Genomic DNA, 22,460 nt, shown 5'->3' with positions numbered 1-22,460 from the left:
CCCTCCCCACATCCCCACAGCACTGGTTACTGAGGGGACAGCCCCCACCCCCTACCCCACTGCCGTGACCAGACATTTCCCCAGGCCCTTGCCATCTTCCTGCCAAGTGCAGAGGGTCAAAGGCAGCTGAACTGATTCACTCTGATTATTGATAGGAATGCTGAGAATTAAGGGGTGGAAAATGATTTTTCAGGCATATGCTAACCAGATAAAGCAAAATTCGTACCAGAAAAACCAAAAACTACTAAAGGGACAAAGATGACAATTTCACTGAGCCAGAAAGAGGTGAAATCCACTCCAAAAGATTGAACTGTTATGGACTGTTGGGTCTCTAATAGCAAAGCTAGGAGGTATCCAAGGCAGATCCTAACAGAGATACAGGGAGAAGCCCCACAGTCAGAGTGGGAAACTAGCATACCTCTTTCCAAGGCTGACAAATAGAACAGGGAAAAATAAATGGTTACAGAGGAAAAGGCTGCTAATGATGATAAAGTTTCTTCTTAAAGACATGTGTAAAACTTGGTGTGTAGTGAATAGGAAACTGCACATTCTTTCCAAAGACATGGCACATTAATACATCCATCAAATTTCAATTACCTGACTAGCTTCTAATGATAAAGCTTCCAGCTGTCCTTCGAGTCTCATTTTTTCTTTAAGAACCTGTAACATTTCATCATGAGTTTCAGCAACAGAGCTTTCCAGGGACACACTAGAGGATAAAGACAAAAGGATCAGGTGGTGGGCATATAATTGATCGTTATCTTCCTTTATGCTGTCCATACTCTCCAGATTTCATACCCCTCTGGCTACTCTCCCCTAATTAAAAAAAAATTTTTTTTTCACTGTGGTATAGGCTTCTCTCTAGTTGTAGCACTTGGGCTTAGTTGGCCTGAGGCACATGTGACCTTAGTTCCCTGCCAGGGATCAAACCTGTATCCCCTGCTTTGGAAGATGAATTCTTAACCATCTTTTCTAATTTTTAAAATTAGGTCAAGTCCTTAGGTTTAAGCCCTTTCCCTAATTTTTTTAAAAAAACAGATAAGTAAAAAGATTTAAGTAGACAGTTAAAGCTTAAACTCTCGCCCACAGTAGGGCCTTTACAGCCAGCACAGGGCCAGAACACCTTTATGGAGACGTGAGTCCATGTCACATCAATGCAACAAATCCTGGAAAGCAGAATACCTTAACGTTGCAGGTGAGCACTCATCAGACACAGTTTCTTTTCTAACAAAGCAACAGAGAGTGTATAAATCAAATGTTAAGGAGTGAGCGTGGAACTCTGAGGGGAAGGTGGTGTCTCGTGGGCTCCAGCGTCACCCACCTGCTGCAGATGCTATTGGTCCGGCTTCGTGTCTCCCCGTTGACCTCCTGCCTCTGCTCCTGGTGCTCGGCTGCTGCAGCCTGCAGGACATCTGAGATGGAGGGGAACTGGCCCAGGGCTCCAACTGCGATCTCCCTGCCACTGACCACGTAGGGGGCCTCACGCGTGCCCCCCATGTTCGCTGGGATGCCTGGTGTCCCGCGGGCGGAGACGCTGCTGTAGGAGGAGCTATCACTCTCCGTCCCGTCAGCCTCGGACACGTTGTCTCCAGTCAGGGATGCATTCTCCAGGCGGTCGTCGGCCTCGGGGCACAGGCTGACCTCAGACACCACTGATGTCCCGCTGCCTCGGTTCTGCTTCAGGGAGCCCCTGGTAGAGTCCGGAGCTGGAACATTTCCACCAGAATTCCGAACGTCTGAATCTTCAGTTCTGTAATCAGCCAGAGACCGAATTTTGCTTGATTTGGAACTTTTTTTCTCCTTAGGATGTGCCAGGAGCCCTAAGCTGCCCACCTTCGGCCCCCGAGGGACACTGGTGCGCAGGAAGGAATATTCTTTTGTCATAGCCACAGCACTGGCCCTCGGTAAGGTTTCTGGGTTCAACATGAGTTCAGGATCAAGTGTGCTAAAAAGTCTCGTTTTAGTTACAGGTTGACTGGACTGAAGAGGAAAAAAAAGTACAAAAATTATGTTTAAAATTGACAAGCAGCATTCAAAAATCGCCACCCAGAAAGGCCATACCGATTACATAAACAGAGCACCCTCCCGCCATGCTCCCACGTCATGGGCCTTCCATTCTTAACCTCACTCCTCCATGTCCATCCCAGGGAAAGTCCAAGCACAGGCCTGTCCTAACTGTGACCTGATGACATTTTAAAACACCTACTAGAGCAAGTCCTTCCTCATCACACCTCCTTCACAAAATTTCCCTGCCTATTCTCTCATGTTTATCTTTTAGATAAACCTTTAAATTTTTCAAGTTAAAATATTAGTCCTGCTGAATTAGAATTACCATAAATTTATAATTACTTACGGGATAATGAGCATTTTCCTTCTATTTATTCATATCTATTTGCATGATCCTCCACAGAGAAACTTATGTAGTGTTTTATCTAGATTCTAAACCATTTTTGTTGCCATTTGATACTTAGAAATTATTTTGTTGATACTGTAAATATTACTTTTTTCCCTCTAATTTTATAACTGGTCATATGAGGATAACTACTTTTCACATCTGTATTTCAAACTTACAATTTCTGAACCCCAGTTATTTTATAATATTTTTATAAATTTATAATAATAGCAATTTTCAGTTGATTCGCCAACATTTTTCTAAGGTGTTACCAACACCTGCAAATAACAATGTCATTTCTCTTTTTCTTTTTAAAATAATTTTCTTTCTATTTTTTGCTGCACTGGGTCTTTGTTGCTGCACAGGCTTTTCTCTAGTTGAGGCAAGCAGGGACTACACACTGGTTGCGGTACATGGGTTTCTCATTGTGATGGCTTCCCTTGCTGCTGAACACAGGCTCTAGGGCACGTGGGCTTCAGCAGGTGCAGCATGTAGGCTCAGGAGTTGCAGCTCCTGGGCTCTAGGGCATGAGCTCAATAGTTGTGGCACATGGGCTTAGTTGCTTCACGGCACGTGGGATCTTCCTAGACCAGGGATCGAACCCATGTCTCCCACACTGGCAGGCAGATTCTTCACCACTGAGCACCAGGGAAGCCCTCTCCTATTTTTTAATACTTATATCTCTCATTTTTTTTTCTCATATCATTGTGTTAGCTAGAACTTCCCAACTGGCCTTGAATGAAGCTGAGGATGTGAGAAGATGACATTCCTTGATGCTAAATCAACATGACTTTCTTTTACAAATTAATGTTCAGTTCATGTTATTCTATAAAGTCAGTGCAGTCCCAAAGTGGTGAGGGACCAGGTGGGTGAGGAGCATCTCAGAACGATGCTGTGACACAGCAGCAAGGATAAGTGAGTCGGAGCAGTGAGGAAGAGTAAGGGATATGGGGCGACAGACTGACCGGGCCTCCCAGACAGATACACACACTATAAAGCTGCCATAATTAGAGCCACAGAGACCAAGAAAAGCAGCAGACGGACTGATGACACAGAACACAGCTGAAGAACTGGCCCAAGTATTGGTGGCGTCTAAAGATATTAAGGGAGAACGCCAGAAAGGGAAAAGACAGACTACAAAATAAGCAGCCTTGAGATAATTGACCAGCAGTCCACAAAGAGGCTCATTCCTACCTCTCGCCTCCATCCAAGCAAGTGGATTACATCTACATAATAAAATAAAAAACACAACTTATGAAAATTTTTTACATTATCTCTTACTTTTAGTATAAAAAGAAAAGAGGTGAATTTATATCCTTCAAATGGGAAGATCTTAAATATGATATAAACCCTAAAAGAAGTAACAGCGAAGACTGAAAGTTCTGAATGTAAACGTTCAAATCCAACGTGCAAGGTCTTCCCTGGTGGTCCAGAGGTTACGACTGAGCTTCCACTGAAGGGGGCTCAGGTTCAATCCCTTAAGATCCTGTCAGCTGAGCAGCAAAGCCAAAATGAACAAAAACAAAAAGCTGATGTGCAGCAAAAAATATACCAGAAAAGAAGTCATGGAAAATTAAGAAAAAATTATTTGCAAAAATACTAAAAGGGAATAATTTCCTCATATATAGTACCAACAGAGCAAAAAGACAAACTGAAAAACAGACAAAGGCTGACAAAGACACTCAGACACTCAATATGTAAAAAGGTGCTTATTGTTCAGTTCAGTTCAGTTCAGTTGCTCAGTTGTGTCTGACTCTTTGCGACCCCATGAATTGCAGCACGCCAGACCTCCCTGTCCATCACCAACTCCCGCAGTTCACTCAGGCTCACGTCCATCGAGTCAGTGATGCCATCCAGCCATCTCATCCTCTGTCGTCCCCTTCTCCTCCTGCCCCCAATCCCTCCCAGCATCAGAGTCTTTTCCAGTGAGTCAACTCTTCACATGAGGTGGCCACAGTACTGAAGTTTCAGCTTTAGCATCATTCCTTCCAAAGAAATCCCAGGGCTGATCTCCTTATTGTTAGGAAGTACTAACAATTTTTTTTTTCTCAGCTATCTGAGAACAAAGATTCAATTTTTATTATTTCTAATGCTCCCAAAGATGAGAAGTCTAGCAGTCTTACAGACTGCTAAATGGAATGTAAACCAGTCCTTATCAACTAACAAATATATAAAACCTTTTACCCAATAATTTAACAGTTAAGGATTTACCCACAAAAGTATACCAAGACACAAAACATTCACTGCAGCATTGTTTTCAATTTCAAAAAGTTAGAAACAACCTAAAATGTTGATCACTTCGGGCTGGTTAATGCAATGCTGGTATGTGCGCACAGTTACAAAGGGTGAGGAGGGTCTCTACTGCGCCGAGGCAGGACAGGTGTGTGAGAAAGGTCGCGTGAAGAGCAAAGAGCAGCACAGAGAGGGTGCTCCCCCTGTGCACAATCTTCGCCTCTACATGAAGGAAAACTTTGACGCTCTCAAAGTTTTTACCAGACTACAAAACAGGGGGACTTTCACTCATCCTCTCTAACCTTTAGACATAAGTATGAACTACATTCCTAAAGAAATATCTTTTTATTCTTAGTTTGGGCTTCCCTGGTGGCTCAGATGGTAAAGAATCCTTCTGCAATGCGGGAGACCTGGATTTGATCCCTGGGTTGGGAAGATCCCCTGGAGGAGGACATGGCAACTCACACCAGTATTCTTGCCTGGGGAATCCCCACGAACATGGGGTAGCAAAGAGTCAGACATGACTGATCAACTAAGCACTAAGCACATTCTTAGTTTAACTGTTTTTGCTTGCTTGTTTTGTTTTTTAATTTGCTGCATTGGGTCTTTCTTAGTGCCACGAGATCTTTGGTCGCATCCTGTGGGTTTTGTTGCAGTCCACAGACTCTCTAGCTGTGATACGTGGGCTCCAGAGCATGCGGGCTCTGTAGCTGCAGCTTGCAGGCTTAGTTGCCTAAAAGCATGTGGGATCTTAGTTGCCTGAACAGGGATCAAACCTACATCCTCTGCATTGCAAGGTGGATTCTTAACCATTGGACCACCAGGGAAGTCCCATGTACATATAATTTTTAAAGATGGGAACTGATGTTAAATTTCACCCTGAACTCCTGACACATTAATTGCCTAATGCTGGATGACCCAGACAGAGCTTGGACTTGCGGTGCAAACCTGAGAGGCAGGCTGTGCACAGGACAGGGCGTATGTACACTGGCTGGTCTGTATCTTGGTTCCACCACTTTACTGCTTAGTGACCTTTGGCAAGTTCTTTACCTGACTGAGTCTCATCTGTGGGGAAATTAACATTGCCTGGTGCACATAACTCCTGACTACTGACTGTCACTGTAAGGTTTTCTGACAGGTCACCTGGATAAATGCCTGAATGCCCCTGACCGGGTGGGAGCCTCAGTCAGTTCAGAGCCTGGTGCTGGCTCTTCCAGTCTGTTTACATTGGCTTTGGAATAGTGACACTTGAAAAGCCAAGATCCTCTCTTGGGAAAACAAATAGCCAACCCTGATAAGGACTTGTCACAACTAAATCATTCACTGAAAGTGTTTTATTTTTTTAAAGCGTGTTTTTTTTTAGTTCATTTAGTTTCAAATTCCTTTAATTTGAAATTTCTCAACTTCACGATAAACTTGGATTAAGACTGAAGTGAACCTTCACATACTCCTTTCCTAGAGTCTTGACTTCCTAGAGTCTTTAATCACTTGACTGATTAAAAATACTATTTTCATTAGTATTCTAATGAGGGTTTCATACCTGAATAAAACTGATTTTAGCAAAGCTTATGCACATACTTTGGAGAAGGAAATGGCAATCCACTCCAATATTTTTGCCTTGAGAATCCTATGGACAGAGGAGTCCATGTGATCTCGAAGAGTTGGACATGACTGAGTGACTAACATACATGCACACGCTTATCATGTGTGTGACATGCCACACAGTCTAATACTGTACAGCAAAGTTCAGTAGAAACTCTATCACTTACACAATAAACAAGTCAAACCCAGGACTGGCTGCTTAAGTACAGAGAGCAGTTACACCCACATGTTCGCTGCCTCTGCTTTTCTAATGGCAGATTTAGACATAAAACATGCCTATTTGGAGGGAAGAAGGACCAGAGGGGTGGGAACCAGAGCCCCGTGGAATCTCCTCAAAGGGTGGGAGCTACATGAGAAAGATGATCTTTGCAGAGACACACACAAGCCCATCCCAGCAAAGAGAAATAAACAGCAGATCCTAGAATTATGACTGACTGACTGCTGTTTTTTCCATTAGCTGGTTCGAGAGAGGGAGACTCACTCTTTCCTGCTGGCGTTTCACCCTGTACTGTTTGAGCTGTTCTTCCAGCCGTTTTCGAGCCTGCAGTCGGACCTGCTCCTCCTTCTCCAGGGGCAGCGAAGCCTCTGTTGAGCCTGAGGTGGGGAAACGGCCATTTAGAAACTCACAACACAACAGGACACAGAAGGTAAATCAGAAGAGCAGCTTGGCTGTCTTGCGTTTTATTACCACTATGATTTAGCTTTAAATAACACATGGCTGTCTAGTTTGAAAGAACTGTTTGCAAATGGAGAGAGAACTGTAAGCCTTGGACACTGACCACAGACAGGATCCACCTGGTGGCAGACACAGTGGCCCAGCACAGCCGTGGTGCCTCCGCCAGCAGCACACTGCCACCTATGGGCATCCTGCCAAAAAACAGGACGCGCGCTACTTGCGCCTTTTAGTAAGTAAAGAACTGAACTTGAAGTTGGTGCCCGTGTGAGTGTTCTGAGGCTCCCACCAAGCTCTAACTCTGCTCCCTTACATTACAGAGGAACACGAACAGCAATCCTGATGGAATGACAGACAGCAGCGGCAAACAGGAACATGCTACCAAACTCGCCTTCCTTACCCAGGAACGTCCCAGCAGATTACCTCAGTTTCATACCCGAGGCGACTCCAGTCCAAGGGCCATGCTCAGGGACAAGAGGGGAACTACGCTGACAACTTTCGGGCAGCTAACAAAATTTAAAATATCTAAAACCCAAACTTTCACTTTGGGTAAAAAAAAGAGCTGAACAATGAGTGAAAGGAAGGCAAGACCCAGGCCTCCCAGCTCAGGGCCAAGGGGCTGGTGAGAGCAGAGGAATGCCATAACTGAGCCCCTTCCTGGGTGGCACCATCCTCAAATATGAATTCTGGGAGGGAAGCTGCTGTTGTTTTAAATAATCCCTAAAACCTGAGCAGTCACCAAGATTTCACTAGGAATTCACCAGTGTTGTTATTGATTGTGCACTCATACTCTTCAAGTAAGTTTCATATGAAAGAGCTTACCTACTTTTCACATTACTAAGTGGTCCAGATGGCAGAGACCACCAGAGGCATGGCCTCAGGGCTGGGCACATTCCTGGGAGGGGCGGCCAGGGGAAAAGCAGGAGAACCTGGGGCCAGAGCTCACAAAGCCCTCAGGTCAGGACCCAGGATTTCACACAGCATCCTGGCTGTTTAAAGTATGCTGTGACCCAAACAGCATAATGAAATAATTCCTGTGAACACCCTCTAGTAAGCATGGGAGTGCAAGTTGCAAATGAAACATCAAGGCGGCATTGCTGCACACCCAGCAGACTGGTGAAGACCGAAAGGAAACAGCATCTTTGTCCTCTCACAGGGCATCAGTGCCCTTGCAATGTGACCACCTATGATGGAGATAAACACAACCACTGCTTCTGACCAAGAGTTCTGCTCCTGGGATGGAGTGCATAGAAATGAAAGCACCAGTGCTGCAGCATGCAGCCACACTCGGGGCTCCTCCAGCCTTAAAAGAATGGATGTGGAGCTGCATCAACTGACGTGGGGCAATCTCCAGGTGACAGTGCTAGGTAAGAAGAGCATGCAATGATGTGAAGGACACAGGCCCATTTTAAGAACAATGATCCTCCAAACCTGGCTGTTTTCAGAGGCCTGTAAGGCACTATGTGAGAAGGTGGCTGACCTGGAGGGGAGGGAAGGAAGTACTGAAGCAGGGATGAGGTGTAATAACTGCAGCCATGAAATGACCCCATTAGGTAAGATTATACAAGTCTGTGTGTGAAAACTTGCATGTTAGAAAAGCCTGGAGGCTTCAGGGCTCTCAGGCTGACAGTTTGCAACTTATTCGCCCCTGAATCCCCAGGGATTAGCACAAAATAAAGGCTGATTAAAGTAACTCATAAAAGAAAGCCTTCAAGCTGTAACTGGCAAGATCAAATCCCCACTGCTGCTTGCTCACCACCCCGGGTGATGGAAGACATGCACGCACAGGCCCTTCAAACTGGGGCCTCCAGTGCCGTTGTCACCATCAGGCTGTGACAAAGCCTATCTTCCCTCTGAAATGGAGCTATTTGTTAAACGCACAACCCACCACGGTGATAAAACAGCAACGGCGGAGGGGCGAGCCCTTCGGGGCCTGTGCCTCTCAAGGATGGTGAGTGACAGGGGCCCAGGGGGTGGGATGGGGAATGAGGGGGTCGGGGAGAGCCCGGCAGGAAGATGCTTACACAGTTGCGTTTCTTGCATAGGAAGACTGAGTCTGAGGGACTGCAAAGCTTCTTTTCTAACAATGCCCTCAGCACTAGTCCCCTGAGACTTCCTTAGGTTGTCATGGAAACCAGCCACACCTGGAGACGCATCAGGACCCGCTGGCGAGGGAGGCTCTGGGAACTGTGGTGTCGGCCCATTCAGACAGGTGTCCCCCTGGCGTCCTTCATCTGAAGTTCTGTTTACCTTGGCACTGGCACCTGGAAAAGAGGGTGTGCTGGGCCATCATGTTTTAACAACTAAAATAGGACAAGAGGGAATCTAGACACAGGAGTACTCTCACATCCCAGGAACCTGTTCACCCCGAGAGGACAGCAAGCCTGTCCTTCCGAAAGGCAGGTGATGTGGGACAAGCGACTCAACCTCGCAGAGTGATGCCCTCACCTGCAGGACGCCCTCCTCACCTTCCTCACTACAGCCGTAGAATTTCAGTAGTCATGTTTCCTTTCCATTTAAACAAGACCAGTAAGAAATCTTATGAAAGTCTGTTTTTAAAAAAATAGCAAAAAAAACCCCTCCACAAATCCTTAAAACGTGGCCAACAATGTTTCTAATGAGTGTTGTTAACAGCAGTACTAACCAGTGTCACAGCCTCACATTTACAAAGGGCTGATTCCAAAGTTATTTCAAGGCATAAGTTTATCATCCAAAATGAGACGTCAAAGGTGAAGAGTTAGAACAGCTGATGAAAATGATTACCCCAAAGCTGAGGACAGAACCCAGAGTCAATGCTTCTGACTGACAAACACCTAATGGGTAAAAAACGGTTAACCAGTGATGACTATTCACCTGCGTATCAAGCTCAGTCTCCTCTACTAACATTACTACAAGTTGCTGCTGCTGCTGCTAAGTCGCTTCAGTCATGTCCGACTCTGTGCGACCCCATCGACGGCATCTCACCAGGCTCCCCCATCCCTGGGATTCTCCAGGCAAGAACACTGCAGTGGGTTGCCATTTCCTTCTCCAATGCATGAAAGTGAAAAGTGAAAGTGAAGTTGCTCAGTCGTGTCCGACTCTTAGCGACCCCATGGACTGCAGCCTACCAGGCTCCTCCTTCCATGGGATTTTCCAGGCAAGAGTACTGGAGTGGGGTGCCATTGCCATCTCCGACAAGTTACTTACACACTAACTGAAACCTACTTTTGTATCAAAAGGAAAGTGCTCTCCCCCTGATGGGCAGCCAGTTGGCAGCCAATGAGTCGAGGAGATACATTGAGGGGCTTCCAGACATGTTACGGGGGCCCCCAAGCACTGCAGTGCCCCAGGTCCCCATAAGGTTAGCACCACTTGGATCTCATGATGTACCCAGTATGCAACTAGGAAATTCCCTCTGTACCCAAGCAAATTGAAAATGGGTTTCTGTCACTTGAAATGTGAGTCCCAACTAACATAGCCGCTTATTGTCATGCCTCCCTGAAAGGAAAACTAGAATATAAAGTTGAGGGGAGAGGGCAGACACAAAACAGAGTGGGAGGACCCCACCACAGCTCTGACACAACCATCTGTTCTTTTACACAAACAGCTGAGGTGAGGGGTGGGGTGGGAGTGGGGAGGAAATCGTGCATTTCAGATGCAAGTTAATCAGGTCAATACCACTTCCTAATGGGCTTATCAAATCTGTAAGCGTTCTGCTTACATACAAAAGTAATTATTTGAGTGTCACACCGCACTTTAAAAAAATCTAAAAGAAGGCCTAATAAATAAGACTTGATTGTTTCCAAACAGAAGTCTAATTATGGCTAAACAAATAATGATGACACAAAAACTGGCCAGCCCCACCTCCTGGGTGCTTCCCAAGTGCTCACATTTCACATGGGCGTTCACCACCACCCTAAGATGCAGGGTGGAGAAGGAAAGGGCAACCTACTCCAATACTTTTGCCTGGAGAATCCCTTGAACAGAGGAGCCTGGAGAGCTACAGTCTATCGGGTCGCAGAGTTGGACATGACTGAGTGACTCTCACACACACACACACACACACACACATACACACACACACTCACACACACACACACAAGATGCAGGGGCCATTCATCTTTCCATTTTCTCAGTAAGAGAGTGAGGTGGAAATAAATTAAGGATCTTGGTTGAGGGCTCATTCCTGTTAGCGGCAGACCTAGGAGTTGTTCCAATTGCAGAACCCTTGATACTGGGCCAAGCCGCATCGGCCTCACCTAGCACTTAAGAAGCAGGAAGCAGCAAAGCCATTTCAGGTGCCTGAGCACTGTTTTACCAGAAGGGAAACGCAGTTTCTGCTAGTAAATCAGTGCATATACATGTTACGATGTTCAAGCACACACTGCCCAGGAAGGGGCATGAGGAAGCAGTCATTTTTCCTGTGCTTCCAACACATGAATAACCCACTAGCTAACATGGAAATGTGATCCAGTAATTCTCAGATCACTAGTGGCACACTTTCCAGTTAGTAAAAATCTGACAACCAACCAAAAAGGTAGAAATGTTAGGCAGGGGACAGTGATGTGTCAGTGAAGATCTACACAAACCTTATGGGTAAACCATGCTGCTCCATCCCTCTGGAGCAGACAGCTCCAGAAATTTCCCATTTAACACACATGGTGTTTGAGTCAAAGTTGGCCTCAACTAAAAAAATACATAAAAACACACTCTGAGTGAAGCTCTTAGACACCACTGTCTTCTTCCAAAAGGCAAGACGACCTCTGTTCTCCTGTTTAAAGGTAAGATGTGAGCAGAACACAGAGTAACTGGCAACTTACACTGGGCTTCATCCCACTGATCCAGCGGCGCCAGTGAGCCAGGGGGCTTTGGGGGGCCCTCAGGTTGAGCTGAAGAGCCACTGCTGGATCTGTCCTCCACCAGGCCCTCCTGCATAGCCGCCGCACTGTCCATGGTCAGGGTGACACGGGCTGGGCTGACGCTCAGAGGCTAAAAGTGAACTGGGAGCGAGTTCAGTTTCTGCCATTAGCAACGGCCAAAAGCTCCTGGGACGGACCACACTAGGTTTGCCATTTTGGGGAAGAGATTTACAGTCTCACAGATGGCCTGAAATCAAACCAGGTAATGTGCATGATACCTGCCAGAAATAAAAAGAGAAAGAAGGTATTATGAAACTCCACTTGTCAGATTTGAAGTAACAAGTCCAAGACTAACATTTGGTTCCCAACATGCATCTGTATAATAAATATATTCATACAACAAATAATCCTTGAGCACCTACAGCATCCTATTTTTTGAGGATAAAAAAACTGACCCAAACCCATTTGGCCCATCCCTGAGGCCATCTGCACTGATGACTGCTGAAAACCATCCCCCACCAGGGTGAGAAGCTCCTCCACGGACAATGTAATCAGCAGAGCTGGGGGTGGGGCTTGGATGACTGAGGAGCCGAGTCTTTATTTATTTAAACTTAACTGACTTGTATGTAAACAGCACATGTGGCCAGTGGCTTAGTATTGGATATAGAGGCCCAAGTGCTCACAGGGGTCAAAGGGTGAGCTCCTCTCCCAGGAGACCTGGCATGTCAGTGCCCAGGCCATGCCTTAGAATCAGAGGTCAACAAGGAAGACGTAACAGCATGGAGCATGGTAAACTGGACACTAAAGGAGGAGGCATGGGGGGACGAGGACATGTGGAAACTAGCCACTGGGGTCTGGGGGGCAGAGAAAGGACCTCACAGCAGGTGATCAGATGCATTCTTCATTTCTCACAAGATCTGCTATCTTTCAGCTTGTTCTGCCAAGCTGAATTTAAGGGAGCAAAACTGCCCAAAGCCTGGCAACTGGTTATTGCTTTTGAAGTGTAATGAGGATATTATCACTTCGTTTCCTCCTCAACAGATAAGGTGCTGCTATTCTTCTGCAGAAATGGTGGCATTTATTTCCTTGAAGATAAGATTTCATATTATCCTATGTACTGTTTGGTGTTTCACGGGTTCCAGGACAAAAATTTATGGGACTTTCCTCCGCGGCTTCCAAATGCCACATAGATGTTTTTGAGATGAGCCTAAGCAACAGCTGACTCTCACTAGATGATCCTGTTTCTCCACAGTTCTCTGTCACCCTGTCACCCATGAACAGGCAGCCCTTAGTGGCTGGCACAACCTGTGAACACCTAGTGATGGGAACCCAGCAGTGTTTGGCCTGCAGTGTCAATCATCCACACATTTCCCTCTGCTATCTGGCACCTGACAGGCCAGCGACATCATGGATTACTAAGTGTTGTTATGAATATAAAAAGGCTACGCCGACTTTTTTTTGGTGGCCTCATGGCTTGCAGGATCTTAGTTCCCCAACTAAGGATTGAACCCAGGCCCTCAGCATTGAAAGTATGCAGTCCTAACCAGTGGACTGCTGGCGGATGTCCTATGTCTACTATTAAGTGCAGAGCTAGTACTAAGACTCTGTACTTGAGAGGATCACAGAATTGTGTGAAAACATGAGTAGCTACAATCCAATGTAGTTCATCAATAAGCACCGGGTGCTGCTGGCTCATGGTGCCTGGCGTGAGGAAATATTTGAGGACTGAAAGGATGTCTGAAGCGAGGTACCTAGGTCAACCAATGATCCATGTGCAATGAGGTCTCAACTTGGTTTCTGTCTCTACAACATTCGGTAACCTCTTTCATCCACGGAGACACTTTCCAGGTTGGAGGGTGGGTAGACAAACAGGCCAGTCCACAGGTCCCTCTGAAAACCACCATCTCACAGGGACCTGGCTGCACAGGACACCATTGTGACACCTGCTGAGCCTGCCCTCACTCCGTGGGCACAGCTGGTGGTAAGCTGGCCAGAGTGACACCATAGAGGAGGTGATGCCCACAAGGCCAGGCAAGGGCACACTCAGGCTGTCCCTTCACCACAGGCTTCACTTCACAGACAGGTGACTACAGATGGTCGGGCTGGGACACACACAGTGGACTGTGGAAGCAACTGTCCCTGCCTATGGTGTATGGTGCTCCTTAACAAAGGAATACATTTGCATTTTGCTTTGAAATTCTTTGTTTCTGTCTTGTGGGGGTGGGGTGAAGCTGCCTACATCATCACATGCTCCCTAAGATGCCTGCCTAAGAGGGTAACAACAACAGATAAGTGCTTTTCAGAGCTGGTCCCTCTGTTGCCAATGCCCTTTTCCCTTTGACCACCGGGCAAATCCCCCTGGATCCTTTCACGTCTGCCATTAGGCACTGCTCTTAAGTCTCCCGAATCTCAGGTAAAGCACCCCTCCCTGCCACCATGATACCCTGTTTGCATCAGTTCAGTTCAGTTGCACAGTCATGTCTGACTCTTTGTGACCCCACGAACCGCAGCACGCCAGGCCTCCCTGTCCATCACCAACTCCCGGAGTTTACCCACACTCATGGCCATTGAGTCGGTGAATATCACATGGCAATTGTGTGTGTGCCCATCTCTTCCATCACCCTGTAAGATCCTACACAGGAATCACCACTCCAGGTCTGCCCCTACCCCCTCAAACATCCCCTACACAGAGTAGCGCTCAATGCAGGCTGCTGACAAATACATCTCTGCCTCCACCAAGTCCTACCCCTTAGCAACCAACCTAGTAGTTCAAAAACAAAATGATACAGTATTTGCATCCTTGAATATCCACAACGCTTTGTCAAATACAGGATATCTCTACTACTCAGTGCAGTTGGGAGTCACAGTTCTGGGAGAGCAAAGAACTCCTGGGAGGTGCAAACCGGGAGAGCAGCATGTAAGTGGCCACAGGTCAGGGAAGCATCTAAGGAGCCACGGGAACGTGCTACTGAGGCAAGAGTGACAACACCTGACCCTGACACTATGCAGGAAAGAGAGCATGGCCGAGACGTTTGTGTGCACTGAGGAAGGCACACCAAAGACAGAAAGAAATGTGTCAGGCTGTTTGAGTCTAATACCAGTACACAGTCCATGCATTTGCTTGCCTTTATTTGGATTTCTTGCTAAACAAGAAGTCTTCTGATTCCCAAGGAGTCCTAACTGCCCCGCAACCCCCACCCCTTGAGATGAATGGTGCAGCCCTGGAGACCCTGTGACTGTGACTTGTTCTGGTAACTTATGAAGGTGGCTCCTATTCACATGCAGCTCTGCCTGAAGCCAGACAAGAGACGGGATTCACAGAACACCAGAAGCAGCCTCTGGGGAAGGGACATGTCTCCCTATCCATAATACACTGGCATTCTCCATGTATCCTCAGCCTCATGTGAATTTTACTTAGCATGACTCAGTCATCCAGGCCTCATTATTTCAGACTGCTGACAAAAACAGGACAAGGAGGGTTAGACAGCTGGGAGTACATCACAAGGAAGCTGTTATTAGTAACATGCACTCCATTTTGTGATTTAGAAAAACAGATATCAGCCTAATCATAGTACCATTTCTGACCACCTGCATTCTGTGTTTCCCGGAGGGAAGAGATGAAGCAAAGTTATCACTTAGAACTTCAAAAAGTATGTAACTCTAGGTTCACCGCTGTCTGACATTAAAAGACTTCAGATAGAGAAACTACCATCTCAGGCAACTATGTGAGCTCCAGCTTCCCCGAGACAGCAGATCACTTAGATCTGGTATATGCATATCAACAGCTCCATCTACTCCACCTTCTTTATGATGGTCCTACTGGCAATTTAGAAACAATAGAGCATGGGAATTCCATGGTGGTCCAGTGGTTAGGACTTTGCTCTTTCATTGCCGAGGTCACAGGTTTGATCCCTGGCTGGGGAACTAAGATCCTGCAAGCCATGCAGCATGTCCCAAACAAAAAGAGAAACAATAGAGCATAGCCAAAGTGAAAGCCCAGAAAGCCTCATGTCACTGCAGAGCAGTGCAATGTAAAGAATAGACTCAGACATCTTGGCTTTAGGTCCTGAGTCCTCCACACTCCGCTGTGAGATCATGGGCAGATTTCTTAACCACTCTTAGATAGTGATCCCATCAGTAAGATGATGAGAAGAAGACCAAAAAACCTGTGCCAGGATTAAATGCAACAAGGGACATGCCCCATGACTTCAATAAATGACAGCTATTATTATTAGTGTTACTTTTTCCTTCAATTGTTTCTTGTCAAAATCAACAGGTAAAAGCCAACTGAAGATATTCTCATTCAAGAAAGCATACTGCTTGGATAAAGAAGATACGGTGTACACACACATACACACACTCTGTAATATTACTCAGCCATAAAAAAGAATAGAATTTTGCCACTTGTGACAACATGGACAGACCTGAAGAGCATTATGCTCAGTGAAAGAAGTCAGACAGAAAAAGTCAAACACTGTATGTTATCACTTGAGGAATCTAAAAAACAGGACAAATAAAACAAAAAAGAAACAGACTCTGAGATACAAACTACTGGTCACCAGAGAGGAGAAGGGAAGGGGGGTGGGCAAAGTAGATAAAGGGGATTAAGAGATGCAAACTAGTAGGTATAGATAAGTTACAAGGATGCAATGTACAGCACAGAGAATACAGCCAGTATTTTATAATAACCTTGCATGGAATGGAAAGTATAATCTACAAAAACATGAGGACCCTCGTCGCCCAGTGGTTATGACTCATGCTTCCACTGCAGGAGGCACAGATTCAATCCCTGGTTGGGAATCTCACATGCCTCAGGGTGCAAGCCAAAAAGAAGAAGAAAAAAAAAAAAACCCCATCGAATTACTATGTTATACACCTGACACTCGGAGAAGGCGATGGCACCCCACTCCAGTACTCTTGCCTGGAAAATCCCATGGACGGAGGAGCCCAGTAGGCTGCAGTCCGTGGGGTCGCTCAGAGTCGGACACGACTGAGTGACTTCACTTTCATTTTTCACCTTCATGCATTGGAGAAGGAAATGGCAACCCACTCCAGTATTCTTGCCTGGAGAATCCCAGGGACAGGGGAGCCTGGTGGGCTGCCGTCTATGGGGTTGCACAGAGTTGGACACAACTGAAGCGACCTAGCAGTAGCACACCTGAAACTAACATAAGATTGTAAGTTAACTATACTTAAAAAATTATACTGCTGCTTAAGGCAACTGGCCAAAAAAAAAAGGCTACTTTATCAGATGATTTTTATTTCCTTTTCTTGCCATTCAAGGTCCACTGTAACTGAAGGCCATCACTTCAATAAAAAGTTATGTTTGCAATATCTAAGGGACAATTTAAAAAGTAAAAAAATAAACCCATGAGTCTCCTGTAAATGTCCCAGTGGTTTCCAATCACACTGACAATAAAATCTAAGCCTCTTACCCTGAACTAGGAAACTGCACACCATCCGGCCCCTCCCCACACTGCATCCTTGTCCCTTATCACTTTCTTCCTTTTTCATTACACACTTGCCATACTTCTTTAAGAACATCAGACTTACTCCTCCCTCGGGGTCATCACACTTGCTGTTCATTTTGCTTGAAACACTCTTATCCCACCGTTTTTCATGGCTAATTTCTTGTCATAGAAGCCTTAGGTCAAAAGTTACCTTCGCGGACAGGCTTTCCCACAGATCCACCCTAAGCACCGCCTAATACTCTCTCAACAATGTCTCATTTATCCTCCACTACTACGTAGTAAGCTCAGTGACAGCAGGGATCCTGACACCATTTCAGCTCTGGATTCCAGGACCTACAATGTATGTCGCCCATCATACGACCAACAGTTGTTGAATGAAGGAGGAGCTATTCCCGCAATACCTGCACACTACTGACAACGCCTGGCCTCACTACCTCTGGAAAGTATTACCGCACCGGTGAAACGCATCTAAGTACCCAGGATCGAGATGGAATCGAAGTGGACTGAGAGACTGAGATCACACGCGTTCTTTAAACCAGGCTTCACACTAACCACCCGACACGAAATCACGCATGCCATCTTGACATAACTTCTGCAAAAGGACAAGAGCTGTTTCTCAGCAGCTCCAACAGCAGCTGCGGGTACCCCTGAACAAATCTCTCCCTGGCACGGGTAGACAGAGCTCTGGAAGGGCTCGAATGTATGTTTATTTATGAACCCAGTTCCTTAACAGCTGCACAAGCCAGCTTCCAGGCCCGGAGGCTACCAACGGTGAGGAGCCAGACTAGCGCGGGGCGTTGCCGCTCAAGACAGAGTTGCGGTCGGCCTCCCCGTCCGCTGGGGCCCCGCCGCCCTTCTCCCAGCCCATACCCCGACTGTGCTGCGGTTCCCTGGATTCTCGCGCCCTCCGCGACCAGCGCTCCTACCCAGGCACCACCCCGAGACCCTCACCCCGGCGGTGCGGAAGCCGCGGCGAACGCCCGGCCCGGCCGCTCCGGTGGAGACGTGGCCCCTCGAGGGGCGGAGCGCGGAGCAACGACGTAATCTGGCCCCCCCGGAAACAGCCTGTACGCACTGCCTCCGTTCCGCAAGACAGAAGGTCCCTTTCTGCTAGCCCGCAGCCGCCCTCAGGCGGGGACTGCTTCAACCTCAAGGTCTTGATAGAGCCCACTCACAACTGGTCCGAAGAGGATTTCAGAAAGTAAATCTGGGGCGCCTTTCCCTTTCAGAAACGCAGCTCATAGACTTGCCGGACCAACTCCAACAGGAAGCCGGGCAGTTAAGCTTCCGGCGGAAGTGGCGTGGCCAAGCTCCGGTCCCGCCCCCACCCCGCCCCGCCCCGCCCCTCTCCAGCTGTCAGTGTATGGGCATGGTCATTCTGGCCCCGCCTCTACCTTATTGGCTTCATGCTCGTAAGCACCTTGGTGAGCCTGGGTCAGTGTGGGTGGAGGTGGTGGTGCTGGCGGCTGTTCTTCTTCTAAACCCTCTACAACGCTAGTCCTTATCTTTCAGGTACAAATGCAAGAGACTCGTGGACTTTCCCAGAGGTCCAGTGGTTAAGACTCTTCCCTTCTAGTGTAGGGGGCAGCAGTTCCCATCCCTGGTTGGAGGACTAAGATCCCACCTGTGCAGTGAAACAACTCCCTCCCCGTCCCCCAACAACTACTGAGCCCTCCCTCAGCGACAAGAGAAGTCTGAAAGCCACAACTAGAGAGTGGCTCTGCTTGCCGCAACTAAAGAAAGCCTGTGCACCACAAAGAAGAGGCCACCTGCTGCAACAAAGACCCATTGACTGAAACATTCGCTCAGTTATGTCCAACTCTTTGGTACCCTATGGAGTGTAGCCTGCCAGGCTCCTCCGTCCATGGAATTCTCCAGGCAAGAATACTAGAGTAGGTAACCGTTCTCTTTGCCAGGGGATCTTCCTGACCCAGGATTGAACCTGAGTCTCCTGCATGGCAGACAGATTCTTAACTGTCTGAGCCACCAGGGAAGCTTAACAAAGACCCAATGCAGTCAAAATAAAAAGGAAGAAAGAAAGAAAGAATTGTTAGCATAGGGCATGAGGTGAAGGTTTTTTTCCTTTCTTTTTTTGTCCATGGATATCAAATTGCTGCGCTCAATATGTCAGCAAATATGGAAAATTCAGCAGTGGGCACAGGACTGCAATAGGTCAGTTTTCATTCCAGTCCCAAAGAATGTTCAAACTATTGTACAATTACACTCATTTCTCATGCTGGTAAGGTTATGCTCAAAATCTTTCAAGTTAAAACAACAACAACAAAATCTTTCAAGTTAGGCTTCAGGAGTATGTGAACTGAGAGCTTCTAGATGTACAAGCTGGGTTAGGAAAGGCAGAGGAACCAGAGATCAAATTGTCAATGTTTATTGAATCATAGGGAAAACAAGGGAATTCTAGTAAAACATCTATTTCTGCTTCAGTGACTATGTGAAAACCTTTAACTATATGGATCATAGAAAACGTGAAAAATTCTTAAAGAGATGGGAATACCAGACAACCTTACCTGTCTCCTAGGAAGCCTGTATGAAGGTCAAGAAGCAACAGTTAGAACAGGATATGGAACAATGAACTGTTCAAAACCGGGGAAGGAATATGACAAGGCCTCATACTGCCACCTTCTTTATTTAACTTATATGCGAAGTACATCATTTGAAATGCCAGGCTGGATGAATCACAAGCTGGAATCAAGATTGATGAGAGAAATATCAACAACCTCAGATATGCAGATGATACAACTCTAATGGAAGAAAGGAAAGAGGAAATAAAGAGCCTCTTGATGAGAATGAAAGAGGAGAGTAAAAAAGTTGGTTTAAAACTCAACATTCAAAAAACAAGGATCATAGCATTGACTCCCATCACTTTATGGCAAAAAAAAGGGGAAAAAGTGGAAAGAGTGACAGATTTTTTTTTGGGGGGGGGGGCTCCAAAATCACTGGGGATGGTGACTATAATCATGAAATTAAAAGACTCCTGTTCCTTGGAAGGAAAGCTATGACAAACCTAGATAGTACATTAAAAAGCAGAACCATCAGTTTGCTGACAAAGGTCTGCGTAGTCAAAGCTATGGCTTTTCCAGTAGTCATGTATGGATGTGAGAGTTGGACCATAAAGAAGGCTCAGCACCAAAGAATTGATACTTTCAAATTGTATTGCTAAAGAAGACTCTTGAGAGTCCCTTGGACTGCAAGGAGAGCAAATCAGTAAATCCTAAAGGAAATCAACCCTGAATATTATAAGAAGGACTGATGCTGTTGCTAAAGCTCCAATGCTTTGGCCACCTTCTATGAAGAACCAACTGATTGGAAAAGACCCTAATTCCAGGAAAGATTGAAGACAAAAGGAGAAGAGGGCAACAGAGAATGAGACAGTTAGATAGGATCACTGACTCAGTGGACATGAATTGGACACTATCCAGGAGATAGTGAAGAACAAGGAAGCCTGACGTGCTACAGTCCATGGTATTGCAGAGTCAGACATGACTTAGTGATTGAACAACAAACAACAACAACAACAATCAAATTGTTTCAGACTGTGTATTGAAAAGTCTATCCTTCCTCCATTAACTTGCTTTTGCACATTGTCAAAAGTCATTTGGATGCTTGTTGGCTCTATCTGGGTTCTCTGCCCTGTTCCATTGGTTGACATGCTTCTGTCTCCACCAACACCACAGTCTCCACCATGGTAGCTTTACAACAGGCCATAATGTGGGGGAGATGATTCCTCCCACTTGACTTTTCTGTGACTGTTCTAGCTATTCTGGGGCCCATGTTCTTTCATATAAATTGTAGAAGAAACTCTATCCCTACAAAAATTGTTTATCTGTACAAAAACCGTCTATCTCTACAAAAATCCTTCTTGTGATTTTGATAGGAATTGCATTTAAACTATAATTTAACTATTTAAACTATGATAAATCAATTTGTTGAGAATTGGAATCTTTACTATGTTGAGTCTTTCATGGACATACTATGGACATGGTATGTCTCTCCTTTTATTTAGATCTTTTATTTCTTTCATCAGTATTTTATAATTTTCAGCATACATATCCTAAACATGTTTTGTTAAAGTTTATACTTTGTTGTGCTTAGTCACTCAGTCATGTCCAACTCTTTGCAACCCCGTGGACTGTAGCCCAACAGGCTCCTCTGTCCATGGGGATTCTCCAGGCAAGAATACTGGAGTGGGTAGCCATGCCCTCCTCCAGGGGATCTTCCCAACCCAGGGATCGAACCCAGGTCTCCCAAATTACAGGTAGATTCTTTACTATCTTAGCCACCAGGGAAGCCCAAAGTTTGTACTTAAGTATTTAATTTTCTTTGGAGTGGTTATAAATGATATTTTGTTTTAATTTTGCTTTCCACACGTTCATTGTCAGTATAGTATAAGTCCCCTATAGACAACAAGTTTTGTTTGTAAGTTCAATTTATCTGTGAGTTCAACAAAGTTAGGCTAGGTACCTAATTAACACAATCAGCCATATAGTACTGTCCTGTAATTGGTTTATAATACTGATTACACAAATAATAATCTTTCCCTTGTGGCTCAGCAGTAAAGAGTCTGCCTACAATTTGGGAGACCTGGATTCCATCCCTGGGTCAGGAAGATCCCCTGGAGAAGGAAATGGCAACCTGCTCCAGTACTCTTGCCTGGAAAATCCAGTGGATGGAGGAGCCTGGCAGGCTACAGTCCATGGGATCACAAAGAGTCAGACATGACTGAGCAACTTCACTTTCTTTCACTTTCATTTCTTTACACAAATAATAGATAAAAAAGCAAACACACACACAAAAAAACAAGAAAATATTTTAAAATTTACAATAAATTACCTTTAAAAGTACAATAGTGCAGTACAACGGCTGACACACAGGGGCTGGCATCAAGTGAACAGAAGAGCTACTGACTGGAGGAGGGACAGGAGGTGGAATTGAAGGGCAAGCTGCAATTTCAGTGACTCCTGACACTGAAGCACAGGTTCTGGTTCTTTGCAGGATTCATTCAATTCTATCTACCCTCGTGAAAAATCAATGATGCAGTGATGTCTGGGTAGTAGTTCTTTTTTTCTTGTCATAGATGGCAAGTAGCACTAGATTGCATTCTGAACGGTGGCTGCAACCTTCATGCACTGTTCTACGTTTGAGTCCAGTGCCTCAACAACTTACGGTGCCTCCTCAAATAAAGAAAACCCTCTTGCCATTTCCTGCTCACCGAGAAGTTTCTCCATCTCCTCCAT

At 45.9% G+C, this 22,460-nt stretch overlaps 1 protein-coding gene across 5 annotated transcripts in view; it reads right to left on the bottom strand.

Annotated features, from left to right (window-relative positions):
- Nucleotides 1-18,469, bottom strand: part of GOLGA3 (golgin A3) — a 46,854-nt gene extending 28,385 nt beyond the window's left edge. The window contains exons 1-6 of one of the 5 annotated variants that reach the window (XM_061384408.1): nt 18,384-18,469; nt 11,699-12,015; nt 8,924-9,163; nt 6,708-6,820; nt 1,322-1,980; nt 598-709 (exon numbers count right to left, since the gene is read on the bottom strand). In XM_061384408.1, the coding sequence (XP_061240392.1) occupies nt 598-709; nt 1,322-1,980; nt 6,708-6,820; nt 8,924-9,163; nt 11,699-11,831 (1,257 nt within the window). In that variant the 5' untranslated portion in view covers nt 11,832-12,015; nt 18,384-18,469. Of the gene's footprint in view, nt 1-597; nt 710-1,321; nt 1,981-6,707; nt 6,821-8,923; nt 9,164-11,698; nt 12,016-18,078; nt 18,255-18,383 lie in introns of those variants that run through there. The other 4 variants (XM_061384405.1, XM_061384409.1, XM_061384406.1 and 1 more) reach the window with 4 other exon arrangements.
- Between the last annotated feature and the right edge of the window lie 3,991 nt (nt 18,470-22,460).

This window comes from Bos javanicus, chromosome 17, assembly GCF_032452875.1.
Source record: "Bos javanicus breed banteng chromosome 17, ARS-OSU_banteng_1.0, whole genome shotgun sequence".
Classification (NCBI taxonomy): Eukaryota; Metazoa; Chordata; class Mammalia; order Artiodactyla; family Bovidae; genus Bos; species Bos javanicus.
The sequence above is the reverse complement of the archived record's forward strand: the minus strand, read 5'-3'. Positions and strand labels throughout refer to the sequence as shown.